Raw genomic sequence first — 20887 nt, 5'->3', positions numbered from 1 at the left:
TTTCTCCCATACTGATTGAAGCACCCATCTGAGGGTGCAGTGCCCGCGGTGGAAGAGGTGGCTTGGCTCAAGCCACCATCGCCGAGAGAGCCCGTGAGGCTAGGCTGCGATGGCTGTCCGCTGGGCGGGGGAATCCCTAGCAGCAGCAAGTGTACGCCAGAGGGAGCTGGCGAAAAAAAATCTGTCACGATATTACGTGTAAACGACCATCAAGAGATGCTCTAAACGAACAGACATCGCCAGATATGATACCTCAACCGTTACATTCCCAACGGAATCGAATGAGGTAGCAACGGCCCTGTCCTATCAAGTTAGGGACGGAAACTGGCTAAGAGTGTCGAAGTCCTCGCTTGAAGAAACAAGCGAGGGAGACTTGAGGAAGTAATCACAAAATTTCCATCAGTCTGCGGTGAGAACCAGTTGTTTATGAAAACAGTCACAAGGCCTGTTTCTCAGGTGATCGTAAGAGCGAGCACCGCCGGCGCCGGTTGCGGCAGCGTGGAACAGTCCGATATCGGTAAGATAAGGAGCTCCAAAAAGCTGCGGGGGGGGGGGGCGGCAAAAATGACGCCCTAAGCAGCGGGGGATGAGAATCTAAATTTCTAAAAGAAGAACTCCAGTGAAGTAAATCACTTACATGGAGAGGCTCATCCACAGTCGGCCCGAGAGAAGGCGGGTCGTAGTGATCGTGGTTAGGAAGGCATAAGCATACATCCGTCCACTGTTACATCATCCTCGGTCGTGCGGTGACCCTGGCCACATGCCTTGCATGGAAGGAGGATGAAAGCAGCATGCGGGGCGACTCGAGTGTGCCGTGAAAAAATTTCTAAGAAAGAAGCCGATTCGACTAACGGGCACGGTAAAGACATCCACCGTAGACCACTCCGCACAAGGAGGGAGCGGCGGAGACGCCCGCAAGATTGACCCACATAGAGGGCAGTCTATAAGATAGACAGTTAGAGCTCGACCGATGGTCTGGCGGTGTACAGTTTGGTGTGAACTCGCCGACCCGGTACGGTGGGTGTGCCCAGAAAGTAGGCATAGAATACCGACAGAGAATCCTGGGGCTTTAAACAAGTTTGAACGCACGTACATAGCCAACAATCTCATGAGATGTACGGCGGTTACTTTCCTCCGAGATGATGTTTACCCAACCGGGAAAGACTCGGGGAACAGCTGTGAATGTCAACAGGAGGGATATCTAGCATATGAAAAGCTGATTCCTTCCACGTATTCGGTGCGGGTGCTGCCGGCGGTGTCCGGGGGGACAACCGGTGATGGCAGCTCGGGCAGGGTTCGTACGAGCCGCCCGAATACGAGACAAATAGGTTAACATAACCATAATGCACCGGGTGGTGAAGGCATAGCGATTATTAAGCACAGGAGAACTTTTAATCGCCGTGACATTCAGATCCGATATACATACTCATAAGCTCGGAGAGCTATGAGATAGTGAGACATACCGCTGAGCGGTGATGGTGCTCATATCAGAGTCGCCCTCTCTTCAGCGGCGATCGCTGGAGAACGGGTGTCTGTACTATAGCCCTGACTCTGGCGTTGCAAGGGTAGGAGCTAAGTAAGACAGGGCACCCTTACTTTCTAATAGAAAGTGAGGTTCAGGCCAGAAAAGCGACGGTCCCGTCGCCTGGGCGGACGGTCCGCGGACGTGATAGGTTGTCCTCTCAAAGCAGCCAAACATTCTCACGAGAGAAGTGCGGCATGCGGTATGTAAGAGATTCATACCTCCAATCTACGGGCCCGCTTAGGGGGAAGAATGGAGAGAGTTACCGCTGAAGGAGTCGTCGCCGTATGTGAGCTTGACGTAGAGGGCGAATTCGGGAGTACCTGCATAATAATCGCCCCCCCCCCCTGCCTCTGCCTTCTCGCTAGCCTCGAGAGGCTTGAAAATTTCGAGACGGCGGCGCCGGAGCCTGGCGCTTCCGGGCAGCAGCAGAGCGGGGGTGGGTTTACACCCACGGAGCTGGCGGCTTCCTCGTCGTAGGAGCCGCCTCGTCTAGAGCGACCCCGTCACTCTCCGAGACCCCCAATTCGGCCGATTGAGCTCGGAGCGCCTGAAGAGGCGGGGCGAGAAAATATGAACTCCCTTGCTTCATCAATACCCCCGCTCGGAGGGTAGGTGTGAGGTAGATACTTGTCAAGCAGCGCCTGAGCGCTTACTGAAAAGTCGCCCGCGGGATAGGGGTTGTCCTCGTAAAGGGAGTCTCGCTCTATGGACTGAACCGGGAGGTTGTCCAGTAAGCGCCGGGGTGGCCCCGCGTGTCGGCTGGGACACGTGCTCTGAGATCGACGAAAATGCTGGAAAGCACACGCGATCTTGGGGCACCCGGTTAGTCGGTGCACTGGCTGGCGATTTAACAGAATCGCTCGAGGATTTCCCGGGTGTCTGGTGGTTATTGCCCACTTGTCTCGCTTGATGCTCAGGGGCATCAGCGGGGTGAGTAGACGTCGAGGGTGGGGTGAACCCGCACTACTCGAAAGCAGAATGTAGCAGCATGAATAGCTGTGACATCTGACCACCGACACAAGGGTCTGAAGGAGGGACGCCCATGGCAACAGGGCTGGCCGACCTCACCTTCGACCTCTTCTTCTTCGCGGCCTCCGCCGGTGTGGCCGGGGCAGAAGAAGGCACAAGAGGCACGGGTGATTTCTTACGATTTGCCGCCCCTGGCAGGGCGGCCGTCAACAACGAAACTTCACCCGAATCTGACGGGGTCAGATTGTGGTCACAGTCTGATGTGTGACGCCTCTCGCGGTAGCAGAATGTAGCAGCATGAATAGCTGTAACATCTGACCACCGACACAAGGGTCTGAAGGAGGAACGCCCATGGCAGCAGGGCTGGCCAACCTCTCCTTCGACCTCTTCTTCTTCTTCTCTTTCTGCGGGCTCCGCCGGCGTGGCCGGGGCAGAAGAAGGCATGAGAGGCACGGGTGATTTCTTACGATTTGCCGCCCCTGGCAGGGCGGCCGCCGACAATGAAACTTCACCCGAATCTGACGGGGTCAGATTGTGGTCACAGCCCGATGTGTGACGCCTCTCGCGGTAGCAGAATATAGCAGCATAACATGTATGACTGTAACATCTGGCCACCGATAAGAGGGTCTGAAGGAGGAATGCCCATGGCAACAGGGCTGGCCGACCTCTCCTTCGACCTCTTCTTCTTCTTCTTATTTTGCGGGCTCCGCCGGCGTGGCCGGAGCAGAAGAAGGCACAAGAGGCACGGGTGATCTCTTACGATTTGCCGCCCCTGGCAGGGCGGCCGCCAACAACGAAACTTCACCCGAATCTGACGGGGTCAGATTGTGGTCACGATCAGATTGTGGTTACAGTCTGTGTGACGCCTCTCGCGGTCAGGGGCTGGGCGATCTCTCCCGATGCTGTCAACGGAGGACGACTTATACGGCAGAGATCCTGACCTGTGCCGGGGGGAGAGAACCGCACTCTCCCTCCGGACTTCTGGTGACCCGGTAGCCGGTGGGTCGCATAGCCCTATGGGTGCTGCGGCGGCAGGACCTAGTTTAGGCTTGGAAGCCTTGGCTACCACTTTTTCCTTTGTCCGAGACCGTGGCACCACAGTCTCGGCCTTCCTTCTCTTAGCATCCGACCGCAAATTCGGAATGCTGATCGACGCACCCTCATACTCACCGCCGCTGGGCGCTCACCGCGGCGTCCCTCCTGCTCGCCTGGAGGCGGCCGACTTCTGTAACTTGCAATCGGGACGGTCCCCGTGGAGGGCACCAGGTCCTCTGGGGCTGTGTTAGTCCCATTCAAAGATACCTCTCTCTACCCTGAAAAAGGAAAAACAAGAATTTTTTTTTTTTTTTTTTTTTTTTTACAAAGATCTCGCTTAGATTAAAAGTGGAGACCGGAGTGGTCTTTCCCTCCTCCTAAAAGGAGTTTGTTTGAGCAAACAGAACAAAACAAGAGGGGAGGGGTAGGGAGGAAGAAGAACCTAAGAATAGTTTAGGTATCTGCCTGTAAGAAAATAAAAAGGAGGTCGGAGATTTTGAAAAAAGAAACTCCTACAAGGTTCCCCTACTATATTCTCTTTTATTGTGCCCGACGGAAAAATTCGAAACAAAAATTCAAAAATGAATGCAAGTTCAGAAGAGAACGAAGTTTCCACCTGCGAAGAAACACAAAAACAAGCATTTCAGAGCAGGAAGAAAAAGGGATTGAGAGACAAATAATTCCTAGATAAGAGAAATTTTACGATAATTTCCAAGAGGAAAAAAAAGTAACCTCCTGTGGAAAGGTAAAGAAATTCAGAACAGGAGGAAGGAGGAACGTCTCTAGTAACGATTCCAAGAGGAAGAACGACACAGTAAATCCTCAAAGGGAATCGTAGAGCCCGCCTGTCGAAATAAAAAAATATATAAGACTAGGAGGGAAGAGGGAATTGAACGAAGAAAACAATTCCGGGACAGGTCAAAAAAATTTCTAACAGGAAGGAGACCCCACCTGTAAAGAACAAAATTTTTTTTTTTTTTTTTTAGGGGGGATTGAATAACCAAACAATCATCAGGTATAATTGCGTAAGCCGAATTAAACAATCCCCGAAGCGTCTGTGAATAAAATATTAATCAAGAATTTTATTCAGAACAGAAAGGAAAAGGAATTGAGCTTTAGGATCCGCCTGTGAATAAAATATCAATCAAGAAATTTATTCAGAACAGAAGGAAAAGGAATTGAGCTTTAAGATCCGCCTGTGAATAAAATATCAATCAAGAAATTTATTCAGAACAGAAGGAAAAAGGAATTGAGCTTTAAGATCCGCCTGTGAATAAAATATCAATTAAGAAATTTATTCAGAACAGAAAAGAAAGAGAATTGAAGAATTAATCAATCAATAATCAATCGAAAATCTTAATAAATCAATTCCAGAAAGCAAGGAAGGAAAAGAGTTGAAGATCCCAACCTGCAAAAAGAAATAACAATAACACCCTCGACAACAAAGTGTAGAGGCTGTCTAGAATTTAATTCAAAAACGGCACCAAAAGCCACCACGCTTTGAACGTGAAGAACAATAACCATGACAGGTGGTGAAAGCTTGCTGCCACGTAGGCAGGCCAAGCCCGGTGCCTCGCGAACGCGCTAGCGATGCGGCGCGACGAGAACTCAAACGTTAGGAAAACAATTTAAGTGTCATCAAAAACACGTCTAAAAAGTCACGCCAAGTGTAAATTCTGAACACAATCTTACACACAAATGGAAAGATTGAAATTAAAAGGGAGAATGCACCACAGATAAGCGAAAATAATATACCAAAGCTCAAAAAGATTTGAGCTCTTAGGAGACTTATCTGAGCACGTCTTGACAGGTGGCTTGCCGAAAGCAAAAGAGGAAGATGGACGCTAGTTGCGCGGTGATCATGGGTAGTAAGCCTGAACGGGAGAGGGCGCGCTCGCGCTTTTTAAATCCTTGGGAGTTCTATTCGGGTATGGCAGTCCAGAGGGCTGAACTAGCAAATCAAGTAGATGTATGGAGTTATTGAAGTAAATTAAGAGTTTTGACCATATAATTACACATTACAGTGGATTCTTGTGTATGAACACAAAAAACACAACAAACTAAAGAAGCCAAATATCGCTAAAAAACAAACCAGCAATTAACCGGAAGAACATTACCATGGTAAACCTTTGCAGAAATAATCATGTAGGCATTTTCTTAATTTTTGATTGGTAGCAATTTTGGCAATTTGACATGGACCATGTTAAAAATGACAGTCAGCATGTTAAAAAAATGTATTTTCTTCCATGGTCATAACCATACAACTAGAATCAACATCCAAGCATTATTTTAAACTAAATTTTAAAGAAAATTAACACAAATCATTTGCCAGAACACATGGCAACCAGAGAATGAGAAAAACTGGGCAGTGCTTCTATCAGTTCAGATCACGCATGGGCAGAGGTAAAAATTCCTAACTTAATCTCAATAGCATAGGCCTACAGTTTTATAATGTACATCTACATACATGTATACATTGTTTGTTCTGCAAGGTCATGTGCCTTGATAGTCCAGGGTAAATTTCTTTTCAAGTTTAGTTATAAAGGTAATGTATCTGAACCGGCTCTCTGCCTTCAAGGCTTGAAGCCTCCCATCAATCTGAGCCAAGATTTCATTTACATCAATTACTCCTTCTTAAAGCAAAAAAATAAACTCTTTGTGCTGTGTGGGGTTACCCTTCAACCTTAGAGTTGACCTCTAAAAGAATGTCAGACAACTAACCACAAACTTTAATACAAACACAAAATTGCCCCACCCCCCTGAAGTACCCAAGTTCAGACAATGTTTATGGAATAAGTTTACATGTGTAGGCCTACTTGAACTTGAAACATTAATTTGCTATTAAAGCAACAGTGACTGATTAAAAAAAAGCATGGAAATATTTTTTTCCACATATACTGTACATGTCCATTTCTATGCTTAGTGCCCCCCCCCTATTTAAATTGGAGTCTGGACAGTTCATACACATGAAGGAACATCTGAAGTGAACTTTGAAACCACCAAGTTGGAGTGTGAGTTAAAAATACAAATCCAGACAAATGTCATGGACCTATTTCATACATGTGGGACACAAGCATTCCTTTGATGCAATGGTTACCACTGCATTTCAATTACACTCACATTTTAGTGAATTCATTAGCTATTAAACCAATGATTGACATTTCTTTGTATGTCCATGCAAATATGCAGGAAAAACAAAATTGTCTGGCAAATTAACTGGCAAAGGTTGTGTTCAATGTCGATTTTAGAATTTAAAAAGCAACATAAATCGTGACTGAAAAAATTACAAATCACAGAACACAAACACGATCAGCGATGCACTGTTAAGTGTCCAAAATATAAAGGTGATTATTTGTAGATTGTCTTTAAATTTCCCGCTTTCATTGGCGTAGCTTTAATGCACAGTTTGACCCATCACAAGAAAGGTCAATTCTTGCACCTGCTTGTAAAGGCTTCCACTGCGAGAGCAAATTTAAAGACGTTTCCAAATTCAACTGTGTTTAATGGCACATTCCCGATGCTAAAGGTCATAAAATCTGAGCTGATCGCACTTACAAACAAATCTTTTATGTCTGTTTAAATTTTCCTCCAAATCATAATTTGAAAGATGTTTAATTTTATGACCAGGAATGGAGGACATTGAACACACCCTTCGTTTTTCATTATTACTGTGTTTGGTAATTAAGTTTTCAGTCATAATTCATGTTAAAAACATACAATCGATTGTTGATGTGGTTTACGGTACACCATGTGGAGTGTTATAGAAGCAGTGGGTAGAAGAAGAGAAGGAAGTGGATAGGCGAGAAAGTGGAGATTTGAGAATAGAGTATTCTTTCTTGAGAATAGTCCTGAAAAGGACTGTAAACCAGAAGGAATGTTGAGTGAGAACAGCTTGAGTAGTAGAGCTGATGAGGAGATGCTGGCTTGCGTCGGCGAGTAGAGATGATGAGTAGTAGAGAGACTCGACGTTTCGGACAGGTTGACTGTCCGTCTTCAGGAGTGAGTGTTCGCTCGGCGTGCGGCGGTACTTATGGCGTTCGTGCGGACGTGGGGGAAAGCTCTGGGCCGGCGGTCACGGCGGGTTGACGTCGTAGGTGGCGCTCTGTGTGTGGGTCGGCGGTTTTGGCGGGAAACGAGTGGGCGTCGTATGCGGACGTGGTGAGTAGAGGGCGGCGTGAGTTACGGCGGCGTGTGTGTGAGTCGGCGGTGTGTACATCAATGGTGGCGTTCTGTGCGTGTTGGTCGGCGGACTCGTCGGGTGAGCTTCGGCGGGAGTGAGTGGGTGGCCTGGTGTACGGATGAGGTGTTGGGTCGTCGGCGGAGGTTGTAGCGAGGTGTCGGCGGCGGTGGTGTGTGTGTCGGCGGAGTTCCTGGTTGAGTTGGTGATGCAATCAGACTGCTGTGTTGGGTAGGAGGGCTCGGTGGAGTGACGATGGACGGCTGGTTGTTTGTGGATTGGTTAGAAGTTTGATGGTGACGTAGGATTGGGTGCCAGATGCTGTTGATGTGGAGGCCAGGGTCTTGAGGCACAGTGTTGTGTTGATGTATCTCAATGGCTTCCCTGACCCTTCTGGTATTCCAGTGCCGGATGTTGGTGATTAGGTGGCTCCTTTCCCATTCTATGCGGTGATTCTCTTGTTGTGCGTGCTTGACGATGGCGGATCGGTCCCAGTCGCTGCGTCGGTGGTGGGTCTTGTGTTCCTTGAGTCTGGTGTCGAAGTCTCGGCCGGTTTCCCCAATGTAGACTTTACCGCAGTCGCAGGGGATCTTGTAGACGCCTGGTTGTTTGTTGGATGGGTGCTTGTCCTTATGAGAGTGAAGGATGGAGTGTAGTTTTCGAGAGGATTGGTGTCTGACGAGGATGTTGGCAGAGTGAAGGATGCGTTGTAGTCGGTGTGAAGTCTTGCCGATGTAGGGTAGTACTATGGTGGCGACGGGCTTGGTTTCGGATGGGTTTTCGGTGCTGTCGGTGCTGGGTTGGTGGCTGGGTGGTTGAGTCTTGATCCTTCTTCTGGGGTAGTGGTTGATGGTGGTGAGTGCATTGGTCACGTGCTTGAGTTCTTGATGTAAGTGTGCCTTGTCGCTGAGTTGGTGGGCTCGTCTGACGAGAGTGTCGGCGACTGATTGGTGGATGGACGGGTGGTGGTGTGAGCGGAAGTTGAGGTAGCGGTCTGTGTGGGTAGGTTTTCGGTACACCTGGTGAGATGGGAATCCAGACGGTGTCTTAGTGATGAGAACGTCTAGAAATGGAATTGAGTTGTCGCGTTGGGTCTCCATGGTGAACTTGATGCTAGGGTGCTGGTTGTTGAGGTGGTTGAGAAACTGGTGAAGGTCGGGTGTGCTGTGCGGCCAGATGACAAAGGTGTCGTCGACGTAGCGGAGCCAGAGTGAAGGAGGCTTGTCCGCAGTCTTGAGTGCTTGGTGCTCAAAGTGTTCCATGAATATGTTAGCGATGATTGGTGAGAGAGGTGAACCCATGGCTGCTCCTTGTAGTTGTTTGTAGTAGTTGTTGCGCCATTTGAAGGAGTTGGAGTTGAGACAGGTGAGGAGGAGGTCATGGATCTGGTCTGGTGTGAGATTGGTTCTGGATGCTAGGTCTGAGTCGGTGATCAGGCGTTGCTTGATGATGTCACATGCTTGGTCTACAGGTACGCTGGTGAAGAGGGAGACGACATCAAAGCTGACGAGTGTGTCGGAGGGCCGGATCTTGGTTTTGGAGATGACGTCTATGAAGTGCTTGGAGTTGGTGACATGGTGCTGGGTCTGGCCTACGAGTGGTTGGAGGATGTTGGCCAGATGGCGTGCTGTGTTGTAGCAGGGTGACCCACGAGTGGAGATGATAGGGCGGAGAGGAGTGTTAGGCTTGTGTATCTTGGGTTGTCCGAATAAGATAGGTGACTTGGCTGAAGACGATCTGAGTTGGAAGTAGAGTGCCTTGGGTAGTGCATCGGATCGGTGTAGGGTCAGCAGTTGTTGGTTGATTTTCCTTTCGTTGGCCTGAGTTGGGTCTCTGTTGAGTTTGGAGTAGGTGTCCTTGTCTTGGAGAATCTCTTCGATCTTGTCATCGTATGCGTCTTGGTCCATGATAACGGTGGCGTTGCCCTTGTCAGCCTGAAGGATGTGAATGGCTTGGTTACGTCGGAGGTCCTGGATAGCAGAGCGTTCTTCTTTGGATAGGTTCTGTTTAGGTGGCTTGGCGTCGGAGAGGGCATTGGTTACCTTGAGTCTAATTGCGTTGGCAGCCTCTTTGGAGAGAAAGCGGAGCTTGGGTTCGACTTGCTGTACGATGTCGGAGAAAGGGATCTTCTTAGGAGCTACGGCGAAGTTGAGTCCGAGGGAGAGTACTTTGTGTTCGGCTTGGGTAAGTTGGTGTCGGCTAAGGTTGATTACGGTATCCTTGGTTGCTTCGGTCGAAGGTTGTTGGTTGGCTTGCGTAGGCTTGCGGGAGTAGAGTCGGTCGAACTTGTTGATTTGTTTTAGCTTGGTGGACTGGAAGGTTTTGCGAGATGTGTAGTCGTTGAATGCCTGAACTTTATCTAGATCGTCTGGTTTGAGTCGTCGGCTAAGTTGAGTTTGAGTAGAAGTGATGCTTGAGTTGAGATCGTGGAGTTGGTGTCGGGTGCGTGCGATGCGTTCGCGAGTGAGGTCTAAGCTGGCTTGGTGCAGGATGCGTTTAGCTTTCGGGGTGTCGACGGAAGATTTGAGTTGGAGTCCTGGCGGTATGATGTCGGAGTCGCGGCAGCGTTTGAGGAAGGTGAGGTGGTTGGTAAGCTTGGCTGATTTGACTACGTCGCGCTGAAGTTGCCTGGCGGTGCGTTGAGTAGGCTCCCCGTAGAGCTGAGTCAGATGTTGTTTGAAGGTTTGCATGGTGGCATGTACAATTGCTGATGTGGTTTACGGTACACCATGTGGAGTGTTATAGAAGCAGTGGATAGAAGAAGAGAAGGAAGTGGATAGGCGAGAAAGTGGAGATTTGAGAATAGAGTATTCTTTCTTGAGAATAGTCCTGAAAAGGACTGTAAACCAGAAGGAATGTTGAGTGAGAACAGCTTGAGTAGTAGAGCTGATGAGGAGATGCTGGCTTGCGTCGGCGAGTAGAGATGATGAGTAGTAGAGAGACTCGACGTTTCGGACAGGTTGACTGTCCGTCTTCAGGAGTGAGTGTTCGCTCGGCGTGCGGCGGTACTTATGGCGTTCGTGCGGACGTGGGGGAAAGCTCTGGGCCGGCGGTCACGGCGGGTTGACGTCGTAGGTGGCGCTCTGTGTGTGGGTCGGCGGTTTTGGCGGGAAACGAGTGGGCGTCGTATGCGGACGTGGTGAGTAGAGGGCGGCGTGAGTTACGGCGGCGTGTGTGTGAGTCGGCGGTGTGTACATCAATGGTGGCGTTCTGTGCGTGTTGGTCGGCGGACTCGTCGGGTGAGCTTCGGCGGGAGTGAGTGGGTGGCCTGGTGTACGGATGAGGTGTTGGGTCGTCGGCGGAGGTTGTAGCGAGGTGTCGGCGGCGGTGGTGTGTGTGTCGGCGGAGTTCCTGGTTGAGTTGGTGATGCAATCAGACTGCTGTGTTGGGTAGGAGGGCTCGGTGGAGTGACGGTGGACGGCTGGTTGTTTGTGGATTGGTTAGAAGTTTGATGGTGACGTAGGATTGGGTGCCAGATGCTGTTGATGTGGAGGCCAGGGTCTTGAGGCACAGTGTTGTGTTGATGTATCTCAATGGCTTCCCTGACCCTTCTGGTATTCCAGTGCCGGATGTTGGTGATTAGGTGGCTCCTTTCCCATTCTATGCGGTGATTCTCTTGTTGTGCGTGCTTGACGATGGCGGATCGGTCCCAGTCGCTGCGTCGGTGGTGGGTCTTGTGTTCCTTGAGTCTGGTGTCGAAGTCTCGGCCGGTTTCCCCAATGTAGACTTTACCGCAGTCGCAGGGGATCTTGTAGACGCCTGGTTGTTTGTTGGATGGGTGCTTGTCCTTATGAGAGTGAAGGATGGAGTGTAGTTTTCGAGAGGATTGGTGTCTGACGAGGATGTTGGCAGAGTGAAGGATGCGTTGTAGTCGGTGTGAAGTCTTGCCGATGTAGGGTAGTACTATGGTGGCGACGGGCTTGGTTTCGGATGGGTTTTCGGTGCTGTCGGTGCTGGGTTGGTAGTCAAATCAGCCAAGCTTACCAACCACCTCACCTTCCTCAAACGCTGCCGCGACTCCGACATCATACCGCCAGGACTCCAACTCAAATCTTCCGTCGACACCCCGAAAGCTAAACGCATCCTGCACCAAGCCAGCTTAGACCTCACTCGCGAACGCATCGCACGCACCCGACACCAACTCCACGATCTCAACTCAAGCATCACTTCTACTCAAACTCAACTTAGCCGACGACTCAAACCAGACGATCTAGATAAAGTTCAGGCATTCAACGACTACACATCTCGCAAAACCTTCCAGTCCACCAAGCTAAAACAAATCAACAAGTTCGACCGACTCTACTCCCGCAAGCCTACGCAAGCCAACCAACAACCTTCGACCGAAGCAACCAAGGATACCGTAATCAACCTTAGCCGACACCAACTTACCCAAGCCGAACACAAAGTACTCTCCCTCGGACTCAACTTCGCCGTAGCTCCTAAGAAGATCCCTTTCTCCGACATCGTACAGCAAGTCGAACCCAAGCTCCGCTTTCTCTCCAAAGAGGCTGCCAACGCAATTAGACTCAAGGTAACCAATGCCCTCTCCGACGCCAAGCCACCTAAACAGAACCTATCCAAAGAAGAACGCTCTGCTATCCAGGACCTCCGACGTAACCAAGCCATTCACATCCTTCAGGCTGACAAGGGCAACGCCACCGTTATCATGGACCAAGACGCATACGATGACAAGATCGAAGAGATTCTCCAAGACAAGGACACCTACTCCAAACTCAACAGAGACCCAACTCAGGCCAACGAAAGGAAAATCAACCAACAACTGCTGACCCTACACCGATCCGATGCACTACCCAAGGCACTCTACTTCCAACTCAGATCGTCTTCAGCCAAGTCACCTATCTTATTCGGACAACCCAAGATACACAAGCCTAACACTCCTCTCCGCCCTATCATCTCCACTCGTGGGTCACCCTGCTACAACACAGCACGCCATCTGGCCAACATCCTCCAACCACTCGTAGGCCAGACCCAGCACCATGTCACCAACTCCAAGCACTTCATAGACGTCATCTCCAAAACCAAGATCCGGCCCTCCGACACACTCGTCAGCTTTGATGTCGTCTCCCTCTTCACCAGCGTACCTGTAGACCAAGCATGTGACATCATCAAGCAACGCCTGATCACCGACTCAGACCTAGCATCCAGAACCAATCTCACACCAGACCAGATCCATGACCTCCTCCTCACCTGTCTCAACTCCAACTCCTTCAAATGGCGCAACAACTACTACAAACAACTACAAGGAGCAGCCATGGGTTCACCTCTCTCACCAATCATCGCTAACATATTCATGGAACACTTTGAGCACCAAGCACTCAAGACTGCGGACAAGCCTCCTTCACTCTGGCTCCGCTACGTCGACGACACCTTTGTCATCTGGCCGCACAGCACACCCGACCTTCACCAGTTTCTCAACCACCTCAACAACCAGCACCCTAGCATCAAGTTCACCATGGAGACCCAACGCGACAACTCAATTCCATTTCTAGACGTTCTCATCACTAAGACACCGTCTGGATTCCCATCTCACCAGGTGTACCGAAAACCTACCCACACAGACCGCTACCTCAACTTCCGCTCACACCACCACCCGTCCATCCACCAATCAGTCGCCGACACTCTCGTCAGACGAGCCCACCAACTCAGCGACAAGGCACACTTACATCAAGAACTCAAGCACGTGACCAATGCACTCACCACCATCAACCACTACCCCAGAAGAAGGATCAAGACTCAACCACCCAGCCACCAACCCAGCACCGACAGCACCGAAAACCCATCCGAAACCAAGCCCGTCGCCACCATAGTACTACCCTACATCGGCAAGACTTCACACCGACTACAACGCATCCTTCACTCTGCCAACATCCTCGTCAGACACCAATCCTCTCGAAAACTACACTCCATCCTTCACTCTCATAAGGACAAGCACCCATCCAACAAACAACCAGGCGTCTACAAGATCCCCTGCGACTGCGGTAAAGTCTACATTGGGGAAACCGGCCGAGACTTCGACACCAGACTCAAGGAACACAAGACCCACCACCGACGCAGCGACTGGGACCGATCCGCCATCGTCAAGCACGCACAACAAGAGAATCACCGCATAGAATGGGAAAGGAGCCACCTAATCACCAACATCCGGCACTGGAATACCAGAAGGGTCAGGGAAGCCATTGAGATACATCAACACAACACTGTGCCTCAAGACCCTGGCCTCCACATCAACAGCATCTGGCACCCAATCCTACGTCACCATCAAACTTCTAACCAATCCACAAACAACCAGCCGTCCACCGTCACTCCACCGAGCCCTCCTACCCAACACAGCAGTCTGATTGCATCACCAACTCAACCAGGAACTCCGCCGACACACACACCACCGCCGCCGACACCTCGCTACAACCTCCGCCGACGACCCAACACCTCATCCGTACACCAGGCCACCCACTCACTCCCGCCGAAGCTCACCCGACGAGTCCGCCGACCAACACGCACAGAACGCCACCATTGATGTACACACCGCCGACTCACACACACGCCGCCGTAACTCACGCCGCCCTCTACTCACCACGTCCGCATACGACGCCCACTCGTTTCCCGCCAAAACCGCCGACCCACACACAGAGCGCCACCTACGACGTCAACCCGCCGTGACCGCCGGCCCAGAGCTTTCCCCCACGTCCGCACGAACGCCATAAGTACCGCCGCACGCCGAGCGAACACTCACTCCTGAAGACGGACAGTCAACCTGTCCGAAACGTCGAGTCTCTCTACTACTCATCATCTCTACTCGCCGACGCAAGCCAGCATCTCCTCATCAGCTCTACTACTCAAGCTGTTCTCACTCAACATTCCTTCTGGTTTACAGTCCTTTTCAGGACTATTCTCAAGAAAGAATACTCTATTCTCAAATCTCCACTTTCTCGCCTATCCACTTCCTTCTCTTCTTCTATCCACTGCTTCTATAACACTCCACATGGTGTACCGTAAACCACATCAGCAATTGTACATGCCACCATGCAAACCTTCAAATAAAAACATACAATCGATTGTATATTTAATGTGTCTGGGCTCAGGGTTTATAAGCTTTACTATATAGACTACCTACCTTGACAGTAAAGTTACAAGTCCCTCCCCTGACCAGCTTCTCATCTTGCTGCCATTGGTGTGGCTTGCTAGCTGGGGGCACGTAGGACGTATCCTTGCTACGAAAACTCCTCCGTAACCGCTTCATGCTCAGAGAGCGGCGTAATCGGCTCTTACGCTGTGGTCCTTGTGACGGTGAAGGTGATGCCACTGATGACGATGAAGGGGTACTTGGTCCGGCGTGGGAATCGTCGGCACTGTTACGCCGCTTGTGCTTGCTGCTGGATCCGCCAAAGAAAAATTTTCTGTGAAAAGGAAAGTAAAAGAAAGTGAATACCGTGCCAGATTACATTACTTGCCAAAGTTTTTAACTACAAAAAGTCCTGGTAATGCTGGTATATCCAAAAATATTTAATTGAATATGAAAATCTGCTTTGATATGCTGTAAAGCACTTTGAGCCATTATGGGAAAGCGATATGTAAAAACTAGTTATCATTATTATTAAAACCAAATCAAACAAGATATTTATATTCTTTAATTCTTTGGAAAGTACAAGCACTAATTTTTTATCGTACTGTATACACGTTGATTAAAACAGACCAGTTTGTAGTTCCATTCTGCGTATGATCAGTAGGTTATTTGAACTCAAATGGCATATGGTTTAATATTCACTGAGATATGCACCAACTCTGATGTCTTGATTATTCTTTTTATTTTCAGTGTTTTTTGTTAGATCCACTGGAAACCAACAATACATCCATAGGTTTTAACAGTCGACCAAGTGCATGTATGTCGTACTCGCAATTTCTGAAAATTCTGCATCCTGCTTTATCAGGAATGCTTATAAAACATCTTGCTTTGAAATTTGCTTATCCTAATAGAACAAAGGAAAGGTCAAATTTGCCCATGAGGTAACTCTGAACCGAAAAATGAAACATACAGTACATGTTCAAAATCGATGACACAAATTCTGAAATTGTGTTCATAAAGTTACTTTACAATGGAGGACTATTAAAGTATGTTTAAATTAATGATCATCATAGGTCATTAGACATAGGGGAAGGCGGGGTAAGTTGTGACAGTTTTTGCTTTTTGCATGTTAGAATTGATATGATTAATAACCTTGTCGAAATAAGTACCTTGCCTTGAAATTTAATTCTTCTGAAATATTTTCCACCTTTATATAAATTTCTATCCCCACACTGAAAGTCATCGTGACCTTTGAAAAAAACGATGTCAAATGGCTCAACTTGCCCCATATATGGGGTAAGTTTGAGCCACCTTCTAGGGTAAGTTGAGCCACAAAAACTATGTACAAAATGTATGGGGGGAGAACCAGCATGTCAATTTTTTTAAAAAGTCTTTTCACTTGCTAATTCTCTATAAATACTAACATCCTGTAAAAGGAAAAGAGCAGTCATGTAAATTTGCTCCTTTCAGCCTGCATTTCAATCGATTTTTATGGTTTGTTTGTTTTTTAAGATACATTACCATAGGAATTACCATGGCTCAACTTGCCCCATGCTTTTTGGCTCAACTTACCCCAGTCCGAACTTAGTGCGATAATTTTGTATCCACACATTTATTATGCATCCATGATATAAAAGACTATGATAAGAATGAAGATCCATACCTAGACTAATAATGTTGTTATCATGTCTTTATTATAGTTAAAGACGTGTGTCTTTATAAAGCACTTATCTATTTCATACTCTTTTTTACTTTTTTGGCTGAAATTCATATTTTTCCCTCTAAAAAACTACTTTTTGTTTCAAAGTTGGAAACAATGTGGTGGGGTTAGGGGTTATACTATGGGTCATCAATACATGACACCACCACAATGTCTGACTCATTCATTATTGGCCTGGGGCTGGTGGCTCAACTTGCCCCTATGCTCAACTTACCCCGCCTTCCCCTACATGTAACTCAACTGTATGATGTTGTGCATCAATATTTAATTTTCACTCCAGTTTATAATTCATAAAACTACATTTTACAAGGTTTACCTACATACTGTATAAGATACAGACACAAAGCCTATACACTTAATACTAGTAAAACTACACTGTATTCCTACATGTAAGCAGTTGAATTTGCCCTGTATGTTGCAAGATGGCAGTAACAGGTAATTAATCTATTTCTGTTAAATTTTCAAAGCGTGGGCAATTATCTCTGATATCCACCACGATCCAGTGGAGTTCATTGAAACAGAACACAAAGCTTGTTTTCTCGTGTGCCTGTCAACAGAGATATGAAACCCACTCGTAAGGCGGTGCTGCACCAGCCCAAGTTTGCTCAATCTCGAAATTTTAGCTCGATTGGCCCTCTTCGCAATTAATCTCGAGATTCAAGAAACCCCCGTCTACACCATTGCAAGAAGAGCGATCCCTGCTCGAGCGATGCATTATGGTCTGACGCCATGAATAAAATAATCCCGAGTGCGTCTGCACCCCCGAATTAGCAAGATAATTTGTAAAATAGTGCGACATTTACAAATAATCACAAGTTGTCTTGGGATTGCAATCTTGAGATAAATCCTGTGAATTAGCACGACAATAGCATCTCCATTACAAATAATCTTGAGATTGTTCATATCAGGATAATTTGCCGGATCAGAAATAGCGCGCAATTTAAAAACTCAGGCTTTGCATGTTGTAGGCCTTGAGGCCACACTTAGCCAGCCTCGGCCCAAGTGTACAAAGTCTACGGGGAGAAGGGTTTTATCAAGGGGCCTCGTAAGTCAAAAGTACATCCCTTTCAGGACATGCTACATGCCAGGCATTTTTTTTTTTGCGGTACTTTCAACAAAATCTGCCATGATGTAGGTAGTTCCAGAACTACACGTAAAAGTACATTTCATGTATATATTCCATAATGTACAAATTTTTTTCTACAAAATATGTGTTTTCTTGAGTCTAGTTACAGGGTATAAATTAGGACTACATGTAAATAGATACTTAAAACTCATTTTGCCAGGTAATAATACAGACAAGACAATTTGAGACCCAATCCTGGCTATCCCCATATAAGTTTAAGGGATGCTCCGGGCTGATAATGATTATATCTAAATAGAGTAAAATGCATTGAGCAATATGCTAAAATTTTCATCAACATCTGACAAGTAAAGAATTTAATGAATTTTAAATATAGCAATATTTTGTAAAAAAAAGTGAATGTGGTCATGAATATTCATTAGGTGGGCTGATGATGTCAGATCTTGTCACATCCCAACTTTATTTTTTATTATGTTATCACATGAAATCATACTTATTTCCTTTTTTCACACATGTGTGAATGACATATCTCCCATGTAATAAGATGAGATTCAACAATGAATATCTCCCTAAATCAGAGTAGGCTCCATGCTAAAGCCAGGGTAATAGTAGCAACACTGCACTCAGTGCAATATAAATGTCTCATATTATTAGCAAAACTTTAGTCAGGGAGAACTTACCCTTCATGCATTAAACTAAACCTACATTTCTTCAATACTACGAGTATGGTGATTCATGAATTATTCAGAGATACTAATGACATAGGGCTACGTTTTTATGTATAATAAATGAAGAATAACTCAATTATTTTCACATTAAAAATTCAGATGAGTCCCACAGCTTGGCTCTAAATCTCATTAAAACTGACATACAATCCATCTTCTGTGAGACTGTGGTTTCTTGTGTTCGATGCAAGGATTTAAAGCAATGATTTTCAGCCAGGAATCCTAATTTTTTTTAACATTTGAAACATGTTTTTTAATATGAAATCTCATTTACAAGTATCACAGAGGCCCAATATAAAGCTTACATACAAGGTTACAAAAATCCAATAGTATGCAAAATACATCAAGAGTTTGATAATAATACAAAGTAACTGCGATACTCTTTCTAAATGTATTTAGTCCAAGTTTGTTCAATCTCAAGATTCTGGTCCTATGCAGCAAACAATTATTACATGAGAAACAAGAGAAAGTCTTTTAAATAAAGGTTAATTGTCAAAATACACTCATACATCTAGATCTGGTACATTATTGCAGGGAATAATTTTGATTTACAGATTTGAACAAGGCATGCGCTATTATACATGTACATGTATGTGCTGTTATGCATGCATTTCTTATCATGTGCATTTAACTTCAAGTTCTGTGTTAGTCATCGCATCGTCCACTGCTTTTCATTTTGTTGTTTTTTTGTCATGGCTTCAACATCAAATTCTCCATTATCAGGGTACAAGATTATTTTAATCAAGGTAATATGAGTATATGACTATCAAGAGCAAGGTAATTTGAAGACTTGGGCTGGTTAAATGAGCCTATTGTATACAGTATGTACTTCTACATGTAGTTGACATGCTCAAATTACATAATGCAAAATAATATGCTGATATTGGTAAAGTTTATTTCTTTCATCTGGACAACAAATAGTTAGACCCGACGGGCCTACTGGTATATCAGACCATTTCTTACATTGGAAAAGAAATGATGTACTGTACATGTACATCTGACAACCACTTCCATTAACTTTTATGCATACATGTACATGCAATCAATAATAGCTGTGAAGGCAAGTCTACTATCACTTCCATTTGCCATTATGAAGAGGTTAGCTAGAGGCTGGAGAGGGCAATTATAACAGTCATTAAATTATCAGTTTTTTACCAGTAAGAATGCAAAAATGAAAGTACATGTACATACATGTAGGCCTACATTTTAACTATAGCTGTGATAATCAAGGACATGAAAGTCGATAACTTGAACCATATCACACTAAATCTAAATTTTGGTTCAATAGACTGACATTTCTTTCATCTCTGATGCAAATAATAAAGGATGGTAATGCTCTTATATCATGGAAGTTCATTCATAGAATCTTTTGATAAAATAAATTGCATTGATCCTGGGGCTGTATTCTGAAAATTGTCTTTAGAGAAATATTCTTGTATCTTTAGAGTTACAATAAAATCTGTATTCCGAAAATTCTTGTATCTTTTCTTGTAAATTTTTCTTGTAACTTTCGCTATGCAAGTATGATGTCAGAGCTAGAATTATGCGTACAGTTAAAAACGGCGCATAAATATCCCTTTGCACAAGACAACATATTTGTCCGTCTGCAATAATTATTTCTTGCTGCATCCCGCAAGAACATCATGTTTTACAAAAGGAGACATTATAACGACGGATTGGTAGACTTTTCAGCAATTAAAAATTGGTGTTCGAGACGATGAATCTTTTCATAAAAAATATGTTGTTGAGAAGAGCCATGTGTATTTTTTAGCATAGAAGTGCACAAGCATAAGCGTCAGGGGCGCAAGGAAATTACGCCTCATATTAACAATGCCCTTCATTATTTTTCAGAAGAGGCGCTTCATTATTTTTCAGAAATTAGTTGACCTGAGCATGTAACAAGGTTAATGATGAAATATTGGGCGTGTCAGAGATAAAATAGGGGACGTCCTTACAGAGATAAGACAATTTTCAGAATACCAATTTAAGAGAATTTTAGAGAGCTATTATCTTGCTGACTTACAAGAAAAGTTAAGACGATTTTCAGAATACCACCCCTGTTCTAATCATGCGTATATTACATGTGCATGTACAATGTATCTCACATCATGTCATTTGAGAAACAATGTATTAAGTCGTAACTTCAAACACCAATTCAATCAAGGATATCTCTCACTAGTTTTTGCATGTTTGAGCAAAAAAAATGAAAACAGAATTTGCCATACATGTACATGTAAAAACAGATAAACATCCATCTAAAACTAGAGATCAGAATACTAGGCAACTCTATTAAGGTCTCCTTTTTTTATAAATCAATGACACAAATTATTAATTTCATCACATCCATGTAAATTATCTGAAATATTGCCCCCAACAAAAATGCCCCAAATAATGATATAACCTTTATTTGCTGATGTCCCTGTGCCTGTGGAGTACATTCAACTTTATTTAGTGAGCTGGTACATGTACATCACTAAATATACATGTTTGGTCCATCAGCTGATCTGCCTTACCATAACATGCCAAATGTCATGAAGATTGAATTAAAATCTCTGGATATGGTGACCTTTC

The 20887-nt window shown here is 45.9% G+C and overlaps 3 protein-coding genes across 5 annotated transcripts in view; 1 reads left to right on the top strand and 2 right to left on the bottom strand.

Annotated features, from left to right (window-relative positions):
- The window catches only part of LOC121419370 (protein numb homolog), a 69932-nt gene that overhangs the window by 31256 nt on the left and 17789 nt on the right, over positions 1 to 20887 (bottom strand). For all 3 annotated transcript variants that reach the window (XM_041613805.1, XM_041613804.1, XM_041613807.1), the window contains exon 2: positions 14839 to 15121. In XM_041613805.1, coding sequence (XP_041469739.1) covers positions 14839 to 15121 — 283 coding nt within the window. The remainder of the gene's footprint in view (positions 1 to 14838; positions 15122 to 20887) is intronic.
- Positions 7277 to 14525, top strand: LOC121419371. Its single transcript, XM_041613808.1, has 2 exons — positions 7277 to 7304; positions 13678 to 14525. The coding sequence occupies exons 1-2, from the start codon at positions 7278 to 7280 to the stop codon at positions 14239 to 14241; spliced, it is 591 nt and encodes a 196-aa protein (XP_041469742.1). The 5' UTR covers position 7277; the 3' UTR covers positions 14242 to 14525.
- On the bottom strand, positions 7567 to 10448 carry LOC121419369. Its single transcript, XM_041613803.1, has one exon. It carries the CDS (start codon positions 10394 to 10396, stop codon positions 7745 to 7747), a length of 2652 nt encoding a protein of 883 aa, XP_041469737.1. The 5' UTR covers positions 10397 to 10448; the 3' UTR covers positions 7567 to 7744.

This window comes from Lytechinus variegatus, chromosome 7, assembly GCF_018143015.1.
Source record: "Lytechinus variegatus isolate NC3 chromosome 7, Lvar_3.0, whole genome shotgun sequence".
Lineage (NCBI taxonomy): Eukaryota > Metazoa > Echinodermata > Echinoidea > Temnopleuroida > Toxopneustidae > Lytechinus > Lytechinus variegatus.
Note: the sequence above shows the minus strand (reverse complement) of the source record. Positions and strands in the feature narration are given on the sequence as shown.

What these genes read in the sequence shown, in the direction of transcription:
- LOC121419369 (XM_041613803.1), bottom strand. Translation starts at nt 10,396, where the DNA reads ATGCAAACCTTCAAACAACATCTGACTCAGCTCTACGGGGAGCCTACT.
- LOC121419371 (XM_041613808.1), top strand. Translation starts at nt 7,278, where the DNA reads ATGTGGAGTGTTATAGAAGCAGTGGGT. An exon ending in GTGTTATAGAAGCAGTGGGT is followed by an intron (nt 7,305 to 13,677) that starts AGAAGAAGAGAA and finishes AACAAACAACCA; the next exon opens with GGCGTCTACAAGATCCCCTG.